Source organism: Microcaecilia unicolor, chromosome 1 (genome assembly GCF_901765095.1).
Source record: "Microcaecilia unicolor chromosome 1, aMicUni1.1, whole genome shotgun sequence".
In the NCBI taxonomy this organism is placed as follows: Eukaryota; Metazoa; Chordata; class Amphibia; order Gymnophiona; family Siphonopidae; genus Microcaecilia; species Microcaecilia unicolor.
In genome coordinates this window covers 765,364,488-765,376,965 of record NC_044031.1, presented here as the reverse complement: position 1 = coordinate 765,376,965, position 12,478 = coordinate 765,364,488, and the positions used below count along the sequence as shown (strand labels likewise).

The 12,478-nt window shown below is 46.0% G+C and overlaps 1 protein-coding gene across 1 annotated transcript in view; it reads right to left on the bottom strand.

The window, feature by feature from the left end:
* Window positions 1-385: 385 nt before the first annotated feature.
* Window positions 386-12,478, bottom strand: part of MAP2K1 (mitogen-activated protein kinase kinase 1) — an 85,716-nt gene continuing 73,623 nt past the window's right edge. The window contains 3 exon segments of the mRNA XM_030189790.1: window positions 386-1,641; window positions 3,234-3,279; window positions 8,243-8,304. Of these exon segments, the coding sequence (XP_030045650.1) occupies window positions 1,528-1,641; window positions 3,234-3,279; window positions 8,243-8,304 (222 nt within the window). The 3' untranslated portion in view covers window positions 386-1,527.

Below are 12,478 nucleotides of genomic sequence, written 5' to 3'. Positions count from 1 at the left end.
CCGTTAGGCAACTCCTCCACTCCCGTCATATCACAGCAGAAGGACACACACGCGTGAAAGGGCCTACAGGCTCTTTTCACAGCTCTCAACCTTTCAAAAATGTAAGATCAACTTGGACAGCAGGTGATTGATCATCTTTCATCCCCATTCTAGTCAGGGCTGTCCTATTCTCTTAAAGAGAACATTAACACTTTAAACAAGGAATGAATGCAGGACACGATGATGGTATTATGTGCCCTGTGGAAGAAAGTCCTGTCTGAGGAGAAGGGTAGGGCATGGCACTCACACACAGGAAAAGTGTCATCATACATCTGCTTCTCCAGATACTTCAAAACCTGCGGCACCTTCTGCTCCCAAACACACCAAAAAAAGCAAGGAGTGCCTCGAAATTCTGTAACGTCTTTATTAGATTACACAGGTCAACATCTGAAAGAGGCTTATTTCTACACATAAGCAGTCCTTTACCCATGACTAGAACAAAGTTAGCCCTAGACCTGACAGGACCTTTGAGAGGAAGAAAAGGAAATGAAATGAACATTGTGAAGAAAGACTGTATCAAGTTTCCAAAACAATACATTTCAATAATAAATAAGAACGCAAGAGGGAGGGAAGGGAGACTGTTCCCCTTTCACCCGCACAGCACACACGGGCATTTACAAGAGGAACACGAGAAGGTTCACCTCTCGGTGCCAGCAGCACATTGAAAGTTAGAGAACCAGGGGCTGGACCCTCATTTCCCCTGGAAATGTTCAGCACTGTCTCCTAAGGCCAGTTAATACCACACATTTCTTTACAAGCAAGTTGCACTCATCAGCTGGCCGCAGGGACAGCCACAGCCTGTGTCTCGTCTCCTGTGCACAGTTTACTGTCTGCTCCTGCTGTGGAGCAGGAAAACCTGAGAAGCCGCAGCACAGTAAGCGGCTGACCCAGGACCAATGTGAGGCCTCTACAGCCCTTAAGGAGTCAGTGAGAATCACATCACAATGCCCACTTGCTAAGCATTGCCTTAACTTGCTCCTTCCTTGTTTGTTTTTTTTTAAATTAAGGAAGTCGGTCAAAAAGAGGTACAATCTGCTGTTTAAAAAAAAGGAAGCAATGTACACGCGAGTAGCTCAGTGGTGTTTTTTTTCATCCCCTGGAGGTGGCACCCATATAACAGCCTCTGGGGACACAGTTCAGCTTGCTGGTTAGGTGAGTGGTAAAAGGTGTGCGGGTATAATTAGAGACTGGCAGTGAAAGTATAACTCAGGAATAAGGGACAAAGGCTGTCAGCAGTTAATAAGCCACGGTTCTTACAGAACCTGCCACCGGAGACTAGGGCAAGTTTGCATCTTGGCTTCCTTCTCTCATACACTGAGCAACTGAACACTTTACAGCTGGATCAGCACAATTTAACTAAACAAAAACAAGCATAACAAGTTCTGAAGGAGATCAGTGGAAAGGTTTGGCACATGCTATGGCTCATTATCCTCCCGGAGGGAAAGAGGGGCCGGGGCCCAATGCTGCCCACTTTGCCCTCGCTCCCTTTCAGACTCCAGCAGCATGAGTTGGGGTGCCAGGCTGGTTAAGGCCAATGGTAGCGCACAGCCAGCCTGCAAAATCCACTTCCTCCACTTCCGACCTCTTAATGAAGGTGTGAACCTGTCGCAGAAGAAAGCAGAAATCAGGACACCAGTCACAGCGCATCTTAACGTATTACTGAAGAGCGGAAATGACAGGCTGTAACTTTTTATTGTTCTAATTAACGGTACAGGCGCACTAAACACGAAAACAATTTAAATAAATCCTTACACTGTAATTAAATTAATATTGTGATAGTGTGCTCAGGTCAAACTCTTGCAGTCCTATAGTGTGACGCGTACGACCAGCCACATGAAACCCTTATATCACGACACACCCCGTGTTCCTTCGCCCCTACATAGCACCGAAACAATTACTCTCCTAATTAAATTCAAGCAGGAAATAGAGGAGTGTGGTAGCCGTGTTAGTCCACTCTTAAGGTTATCAATAGAAATCAAACAAAATAAAACATGGAAAAGAAAATAAGATGATACCTTTTTTATTGGACATAACTTAATACATTTCTTGATTAGCTTTCGAAGGTTGCCTTTTTTATTGGACATAACTTAATACATTTCTTGATTAGCTTTCAAAGGTTGCCCTTCTTCCTCAGATCAGAAATAAGCAAATGTGCTAGCTGACAGTGTATATAAGTGAAAACATTCAAGCATTACTATGACAGTCTGACAGGGTGGGAGGAGGGGTGTGGGTAGGAAGTATGCATGGGGACATCAAAGCATCTCTGTTGATCACCCTCCCCTTACCTATCCACACCCACCCTGTTAGAATATCAATGATATGCTTTGATGTCCCCATACATACCTCCGACCCACCCCCATCCTCCCACCCTGTCAGACTGTCATAGTAATGCTTGAATGTTTTCACTTATATACACTGTCAGCTAGCACATTTGCTTATTTCCGATCTGAGGAAGAAGGGCAACCTTCGAAAGCTAATCAAGAAATGTATTAAGTTATGTCCAATAAAAAAGGTATCATCTTATTTTCTTTTCCATGTTTTATTTTGTTTGATTTCTATTGATAAGCAGGAAATAGCAAAAGGTAAAAGCATACTTCTCCTCCAATTCGACATGTCTAGTGCTTTTGACATGGTCAACCATAAAATACTACTAAGACTCCTAGATTACTTCGGGATTGGTGGAAACACACTTAAATGGATCAAGGGTTTCCTAACCACTAGAACATATCAACTGAAATCAAACTCATCACCGTGGAAAGCAGACTGCGGAGTACCACAAGGATCACCATTACCACCGATCCTTTTCAACCTTATGATGACCAAGTCCTTATCCAACCAAGGCCTCAACCCATTCATCTACGCAGACGACGTCACAATATACATCCCTTACAAACAAGATCTGGCAGAAATCACCAACGAAATCAAGCTCAGCTTGAACATCATAGACTCATGGGCAAATGCATTCCAACTAAAACTCAACACAGAAAAAACACACTATCGTCATCACATCTCAATACAATACGTATCCCAATACAATGGGTATCCGCTGAAGGGTGAAGCGGAGTTCTGGACGTGCCCATTAAAGAGCAGTTCCTGAGCGTGTTGGCCTTCCTGACAGATCCACTAGGTCACTTTTGGGACGGTGGATACATTGAAGGAAGAGGTGTTCTCCTCTTCCAGTCTATGCTACTCACCATTAGTTGCTTCAAGTCTGCTCTCTCCGCTGGATTCTTGATTAAACTGAAAAGACAAGAGGATAATAAAAGTTTGTTAAAAGTTGGTTCTTAAACTGCAACAACTGAGCAGTACAAGTTACCAGTCCAGGAAACACTGCACACAGCAAACAAAATGTCCTTATACATTAAGTTCGATTCCAGGCACAGGCAGCTCCTTGTGACTCTGGGCAAGTCACTTAACCCTCCATTGCCCCATGTAAGCCGCATTGAGCCTGCCATGAGTGGGAAAGCGCAGGGTACAAATGTAACAAAAATAAAATAGATACTATTGGAGATTCTACATGGAATGTTGCTATTCCACTAGCAACATTCCATGTAGAAGGCTGCGCAGGCTTCTGTTTCTGTGAGTCTGACGTCCTGCACGTACGTCCTGCACTCACAGAAGCAGAAGCCTGCGCAGCCACATTGGTGATCTGCAAGGGCTGACTTCTACATGGAGTGTTGCTAGTGAAATAGCAACATTCCATGTAGAATCTCAAATAGTAGCAACAGTGGAGGAGTGGCCTAGTGGTTAGGGTGGTGGACTCTAGTCCTGGTTAAGTGAGAAACTGAGTTTGATTCCCACTTCAGGCACAGGCAGCTCCTTGTGACTCTGGGCAAGTCACTTAACCCTCCATTGCCCCATGTAAGCCGCATTGAGCCTGCCATGAGTGGGAAAGCGCGGGGTACAAATGTAACAAAAAAAAAAAAAACCAGTGCTCAGAAAGGAAACATCCCAGGCCCAACCAAGAAGCTCTTCCTGTACAACAGCAAATCCACAGTTACAACCATCGACCCTGCCCTTTATCTCTCTAGAGTGGCACCTTGTATTTTTAAAAAACTTAATTTTCTTTCTAAACATTTTGTTATATTCAAAAAGAACAAATTTCAAAGGGAGTCCAGCTTGCTGTGTGGACCCGAGTAGAACTCCTCTGGTTCCCTGCACCTTATTAACCCCCCCTCCCCCCACAAAGTAAACTTTTCCGACACAACCAGAGGGACACAAGAGGGTGAATAACACCCAGATACCACTGCCGGTGAGGTATTTTGCACTAATGTCTCACGTGCTTGTGGGTAAGAGGAACCCGAATTACAGCTATGTCATGTAAGGTTCCGCGTTAGGAGTCACAGACCTAGAAAGGGATCTGGGAGTCATCGTGGATAAGACGTTGAAAACTTCTGCTCAGTGTGCTGCGGTGGCTAAGAAAGACCACAGAATGTTGAGTATTATTAGGAAAGGGATGGAAAACAAACACGAGGATGTTATAATGCCGTTGTATCGTTCCGTGGTGCGACCACACCTAGAATATTGAGTCCAATTCTGGTCGCCACATCTCAAAAAAGATATAAAGGAATTGGAGAAGGTGCAGAGAAGGGCAAAGAACATGATAAAAGGGATGGAACGACTTCCCTATAAGGAAAGGCTGAGAAGGTTAGGGCTCTTCAGCTTGGAGAAAAGGCGGCTGAGGGGTGATACGATAGAAGTCTACAAGATAATGAGCGGAGTAGAGCGGACAGATGTGAAGCGTTTGTTTACACTTTCAAAGAACAACAAAACCAGGGGACACAAGATGAAGCTAGATTATGGTAGATTTAAAACAAATAGGAGAAAGTTTTTCTTTACTCAGCGTGTACATAAGTACATAAGTATTGCCATACTGGGAAAGACCAAAGGTCCATCGAGCCCAGCATCCTGTTTCCAACAGTGGCCAATCCAGGTCACAAATACCCGGCAAGATCCCAAAAACGTACAAAACATTTTAAACTGCTTATCCCAGAAATAGTGGATTTTCCCCAAGTCCATTTATTAATGGTCTATGGACTTTTCCTTTAGGAAGCCGTCCAAACCTTTTTTAAACTCCGCTAAGCTAACCGCCTTTACCACATTCTCTGGCAACAAATTCCAGAGTTTAATTACACGTTGAATGAAGAAACATTTTCTCTGATTCGTTTTAAATTTACTACATTGTAGCTTCATTGCATGCCCCCTAGTCCTAGTATTTTTGGAAAGCGTGAACAGACGCTTCACATCTACCCGTTCTACTCCACTCATTATTTTCTGGACCTCTATCATATCTCCCCTCAGCCGCCTTTTCTCCAAGCTGAAGAACCCTAGTTGGACTCAAACTCATTGCCAGAGAATGTGGTGGCAACGGCCAGCCTTACGGAGTTTAAGGAGGGTTTGGACAGATTCCTGAAGGAAAAGTCCATTGAACATTATTAATTTTTTTTTGTGGGGGGGGGGGGGGGGGGAGGTTGCCAGGTTCTTGAAGCCTGGATTGGCCGCTGTCGGAGACAGGATGCTGGGCTTGATGGACCCTTGGTCTTTTCCCAGTATGGAGGTGCTTATAAGTGACCTGGATTGGCCATTGTTGGAAGCAGGATACTGGGCTAGATGGACCATTGGTCTGACCCAGTATGGCTACTCTTATGTTCTTAAGTGCTGAAAGTCAAAGCAACTCCCATTATCAAAGCCAGATACTGGGATGGAAGTAGGACAAGAAGTCCACCACCTCCAGCAAAAAAATTAAAAAAAAATCATCTGTGGCCTGTGCGAGTGTGTTAGCTATGATCCTGGCGGAATTGAGAGCAGCCAAATCGCAGATTGCAGAGGTGGCCGTAGCCCACCTTGAAGAAACATTAGAGGGGTTTAAGGAAGGGATGGACATGATGGAAGGCCACATACACGAGTTAGCAGTGGGGAAAGAAAAGGAGCAAAAGTGGGTTGAGGTACTTCCAGAACAGTTGGAAAACCAAAAAAACCTGAACAGGAATTCTAAGTTGTGGATTTTTGATCTACCAGAAGAGGATAACATGCACAAGCTTTTGGATCATTCTTTCCCAGGATCTTATACACAGCCTTCTTCTGAAACAGAGAAGGCCCACGGGGAATTATGCCCCAAACCAGGTCCTAGGCTGTCATCCAGAGCAGTGCCAGTAAAGTTGCCCCGTTTCCCCAAAGCTACTCACACACTGAACTTGGCTAGACAACAAAAGATCATCAAATATGAGAACTGAATTGAAAGCGTTTCCTGATCTAATTTCAGAGACAAATCCGGAGAAAAGACGGCTGAGGGGAGATATGATAGAGGTCTATAAAATAATGAGTGGAGTTGAACGGGTAGATGTGAAGCGTCTGTTCACGCATTCCAAAAATACTAGGACTAGGGGGCATGCGATGAAGCTACAAAGTAGTAAATTTAAAACCAATTGGGAAAAAACATTTCTTCACTCAATGTGTAGCTTAGCGAGGTTTAAAAAAAGGTTTGGCTATGTTCCTAAAAGAAAAGTCCATTAGCCATTATTAAAATGAACTTGGGAAAATCCACTGCTAGGATAAGCAGCATAAAATGTTTTATACTTTTTGGGGATCTTGCCAGGTACTTGTGACCTGCATTGGCCACTGTTGGAAACAGGATATTGGGCTTGATGGACCTTCGGTCTGTCCCAGTATGGCAACACTTATGTACTTATGTGCTTGGGATTCTGAATGGAATCTTGCTACTCTTTGGGGTTCCACATGGAATGTTGCTACACTTTGAAATTCTGCATGGAATCTTGTTATTCTTTAGAATTCTAGAATCTTGCTACTCTTTGGGGTTCTACATAGAATGTTGCTACTGTTTGGGTTTCTGCCAGGTACTTGTGACGTGGAGTGGCCACTGTTGGAAACAGGATATTGGGCTTGATGGACCTTCGGTCTGTCCCAGTATGGCAACACTTAGGTACTTATGGGAATTGTAGGACATAAAAACAAGCACTGAACAAAAGAGGGCTTGACGCAGGGATATGATACACGGGGAAATTGGTCATTTCTACTGAAGGCAAGAAGAGATTTCTGAAGTCGAGGCAAGAGAGAGAAGCTTTTCTGAAAACACTGGACTATACTAGGAAACAAAAATCTTAACCAGAGTTCCCACAGGGGACCAAGGATACAAGTGACTTACATTCACCAGCTACTAAAAGGAATAGGCAGCTTCAACAGATGGTGGCTTCTGGGAGAATTACCGATGTCCGGAAGTACAGACTGTTGTGAAGGGAGGAAGGGCATCTGTTAACCCGAGTCCCTGACGAAAATGTTGAAACCCGCGGTGTCGGGCGTTATTTAGGGAAAGCCAAAGAGGACTCCAACAGTACATTATACGGAGAGAAACTTAAGATAAGTCTTTTAAACAGTTTTTGATTTAGAGCACTTGTAGCTGCGAGCACATGTAGCTTTGAGCACTTTTTGTAGTATGTGTGTTTGCAATAGCACTATGAAAAAGTCACCTAAGGGATTGTCCGATGAGGAGACGCTATGCCACTAGGCTAAAAACTATATATGAATGTGCCGTTAGTGGTGTCTTCTGAGGACTCCCCAAACATATTCTAGAACATATTCATGTTATTGAATTTTCAGATAGTTTGGGTTAAAGGATCCCTATAGGTACATGGGGTGCGTATCATCAGTTCTTTTTCTTTGGTTTGGTGTTATGGCTATTCCACTAGCAACATTCCATGTAGAAGGCTGTGCAGGACGTCAGACTCACAGAAGCAGAAGCCTGCGCGGCCACATTGGTGATCTGCAAGGGCCGACTTCTACATGGAATGTTGCTAGTGGAATAGCAACATTCCATGTAGAATCTCAAATAGTAGCAACAGTGGAGGAGTGGCCTAGTGGTTAGGGTGGTGGATTTTGGTCCTGGGGAGCTGAGGAACTGAGTTGGATTCCCACTTCAGGCACAGGCAGCTCCTTGTGACTCTGGGCAAGTCACTTAACCCTCCATTGCCCCATGTAAGCCGCATTGAGCCTGCCATGAGTGGGAATCACTCCCTCCCCCCAGCTAAGGATCCTCTGGTGCTTATCCCAGGCTTTAACCCTCATTCTACCACAGCCGAGGCTAAGGGTTCTCTCTACTTGTTCCAGGGTTGCTTGACTCTTCCCACATGTGAGGAAATACCTGATGCTTTCTCATTCCCAAAGTACAATAACAGCTGGAGATACCTACCATTTATTCACAAAATCTTGAAATTCTGGACCAAAGACTCCATTGGGCAACTTTGGAGGTGGCTAAAAAATAAATAAATAAATAAATGAGAGCTTAGATCATCAATGCAACAAACCGGGTTTGAATTTAAAAAAAAATTCCTATAGAGGGCCGCAGTGAGGGCCAGAGAGGTTTGGATCCCTTCTGTCAGAACCAAACGGATGTGGCTGGACCTGGAAGTGGTGCGTTTGAGTCCAGGCTCAGAGGTGAAGCAGAACCACTGTCATATTTGGTCAGGGTTACTGGTATTGTCCAAGGACAAGGGATGGCAGGCAAATATGGAGGGGAAAAAAAAAAAACACATTTAGGATGTGACTTACTTAACAGAACATCAGGAGAATGTGCAGAGGGAGTAAGGCATTAATATTAAAAAAAAACAAGTCTAAGTATTTTCCACGTGTGATGGAGAAATTATCTTCTGCTTAGATAGTCCAAAGAAGGCGAATAGTACAAAACTCTGGACTAAGCCTGAACTCTTGTAAACTGCCTCCTCGCTGTCCTACAGAGGAATTAACTGATGTAGTGGCTCTTGACTGGCAAAAAGGGCTGCTGAAGGATCAAGGGGTTCATGACTGCACTACTCCAGCCCCCTCCCACCCACCCCCAGGGCAGCGTAACTAGGTTATCAGTCTTCATAGCAAAACTATGCAACATCCTCACTTGGTCACTAGTAGAACTGCCTGAAGTCCACTGCACCCACTACAACTGCTCCAGGGACCTGTATAGTGCTGCGATGGACCTGAGGATGGCATTTGAGGCTGGCAAAAAAGTATATTTAACCTGTTTTTTTATGGTGGGAGGGGGTTAGTGACCACTGGGGGAGTAAGGGGAGGTCATCCTCGATTCCCTCCGGTGGTCATCTGCTCAGTTCAGGCATCTTTTCACAGCTTGCTAATGAAAAAAAATGGACCAAGTAAAGTCGGCCAAGTGTTCGTCAGGGCTGCCCTTCTTTTTTCCATTATTGACCGAGGACGCCTATCTCCTAATCATGCCCCAGTCCCGCCTTCGCTACCCTGCCGACACGCCCCCATGAACTTTGCTCATCCCCGCGATGGAAATAGTGGCGTAGCCAGACCTGACATTTTGGGTGGGCCCAGGGCTAATATGGGTGGGCACTGTGTATATTGGTATGAGTAGTGTTTCTTGGGACACTACAAAATAATGCCTTAGAATGAACTTGATGATGAATTTCTAAGTAATCTGCCCAACAGCTGCCCTGCATCAATATAAACCATATACATACTTAATGGAAAAATAAATATTTTTAAATATAGCTACATTCAGAGGGGCATAATCGAACGAAAACGTCTATCTCCATGGGCGTTTATCTCCGAGAACGGGTCCGTGAAGGGGCGGACCGAATGGTATTTTTGAAAAAAAATAGACGTCCATGTTTTATTCGACAATTTGTGAGCTGGGCGTTTTTGTTTTTCAGTGAGAATGGAAAATGAAAGCGCCCAGCTCAAAAACGAATAAATCCAAGGCATTTGTTCGTGGGAGGGGCCAGGATTCGTAGTGCACTGGTCCCCCTCACATGCCGGGACACCAACCGGGCACCCTAGGGGGCACTTTAAAAAAAAAAAAAAAAAGGTAAAAAAGCTCCCAGGTGCATAGCACCCTTCCCTTGGGTGTTGAGCCCCCCAAATCCCCCTCAAAACCCACCGCTCACAAGTCTACACTATTACTATAGCCCTAAGGGGTGAAGGGGGGCACCTACATGTGGGTACAGTGGGTTTGGGGGGCGGTGTGGAGGGCTCCCATTTACCAGCACAAGTGTAACAGGTGGGGGGGGGATGGGCCTGGGTCTACCTGCCTGACGTCCACTGCACCCCCTAATAACTGCCCCAGTGACCTGCATACTGCTGCCAGGGAGGTGGGTATGACATTTGAGGGTGAACATAAAAAGTTGTGAAACGGCATATGTTTGTGGTGGGAGGGGGTTAGTGACCACTGGGGGAGTCAGGGGAGGTCATCCCTGACTCCCTCCAGTGGTCATCTGGTCATTTAGGGCACTTTTTGGGGCCCTATTCATGGAAAAACAGGGTCCAGGAAAAGTGCCCTAAATTCTCGCTAAAAACGCATATTTTTTTTCCATTATCGGCGAAAGGCGCCTATCTCTGATCGGCCGATAACCACGCCCCAGTTCCGCCTTCACCACGCCTTTGACACGCCCCCATCAACTTTGTCCGCATCCGCGACGGAGTGCAGTTGAAAACGTCCAAATTCGGCTTTCGATTATACCGCTTTATTCGTTTTTGTGAGATAAACGTCTATCTCCCGATTTGGGTAGCAATATAGGCGTTTTTCTTTTTCAATTATAAGCTGGTAAGTCTACTATAATGGCAAACATCTCAACACACATGACAGGATTCTGCAATATAATTACAGCAATATATACTTCAAACTTTGCAAACTTTAACACCATTTCCAATAACAATACCTTTACAAAGGCAGCAGTGAATATACACAACAGCACTAGGCATTCCATTGGAAAAGTCAGACAAGTCACTCATAGATCCCCACACAAACCACATACCAGCATACTCAGTCAAATGAAGAACACAAACCAACCCTCATCAATTACAGAATAAAGGACCAAAATTTAGAAATTGTCCTGTAACCTGACATCAGCCCTTCCCTAAACCCCCTCCTATCCATCCCTATAGCCCGTCATCAGCTTTTCCCTTCCCTACCCCCCCCCCCAACCAACCAAAGCCCAGCATCAGCTTTTCCCTACCCCCCCCCCCCCCCCCCCCCCATCCATCCCCATAGACTGCCATCAGCCCTTCCTGAACAGATTTGAAGAAGCATGGTTTGGGCAAAAGTTAAAACTACATGTGTTTCCTAGGCCTGGGTGGGGGCGACAGAGACACTGATGGCAGCCTCAGCCGGCACAGAACATTTCCCGTTCAGCTCAACTTCGGCGCTGTGATGCACACGCATTGGGGGCGGGGAACAAAGAGCAAGGCAAAGCACTACTACTACTACTATTTAGCATTTATATAGCGCTACAAAGCATATGCAGCGCTGCACAAACACAACTGCTGCACAAACATAACTGCAGCCAACTGGGGGAGGGGGTACAGGCCATCTCCCACCCCACCACCCAGGATCTCCCAGCCAGCCACCCCACCACCACCACCCAGGAACTGCAGCCACCTGGGGGGGGGGGGGGGGGGGGGGGGAAACAGGCCATCTCCCACACCACCACCCAGGATCTCCCAGCCAGCCACCCCACCACCACCACCCAGGAACTGCAGCCACCTTCACAAGGGCAGCAGGAAAGAGCAGAGAGCCGAGGAGAGGGAAGGAGTTTTGGCCACCATGTCACTGGCATTCGGCTGCCTTCACACTCTCACTCGCCGAGCACCCCCCCCCCCCCCCCCCAACGCCTCACACGCATTCGGGGCAACCGGTTTTGCCACCTCTCTCCCTCTGTCTTTCACCTCCTTGTAGGCTACCCGGCATCTCTCTCCCCACCCCGTCGTCAAACTCATACCTGAGGTTGCCCACCAACAATTCCACAGCTTTCCTTCTCCAGTGCCCCATCCCCTATGACACAGTTTCTCTCTCTCTGAGGCATCCCGCCTTGCTGGAAACAGGAAGTTGAGCACAGAACCGGATGGGGAGCGAGGAAGGCACTGAACTATGACGTGCAGGCTGCAGCTGTAGCACAACCGCTACAATGACAGACCTGCCTACAACTTCCGTATCAGGACTCGGGAGGACGAGGACTGGAGAGCTGCCGGCTGTCTGGATGGGCCTGAGCCGAGATTGGGGTTAAGTAACTGTCTTTCTTCTATGTTTGTGCAGCGCTGCGTACGCCTTGTAGCGCTATAGAAATGCTAAATAGTAGTAATAGTCTCTTGTAACCAGAGCTAATATTGTGATGTCATAATGCCTCAGGCCACCAATAAGAGCCAACCTCATCAGTGATGTCACAATGGCTTGATTGTCCTATACTTGGCTCACTTTTATTACATAGCTCTTTGAGCAGGGACTGTCTTTCTTCTATGTTTGTGCAGCGTTGCGTACGCTTTGTAGCGCTATAGAAATGCTAAATAGTAGTAGTAGTAAGTAACATGGAATCTTGCTACTCTTTGGGATTCTGCATGGAACGTTGCTACTAATCAGGTTTCTGGAAGGTACTTGTGACCTGGATTGGCCACTGTTGGAAACAGAATACTGGGCTAGATG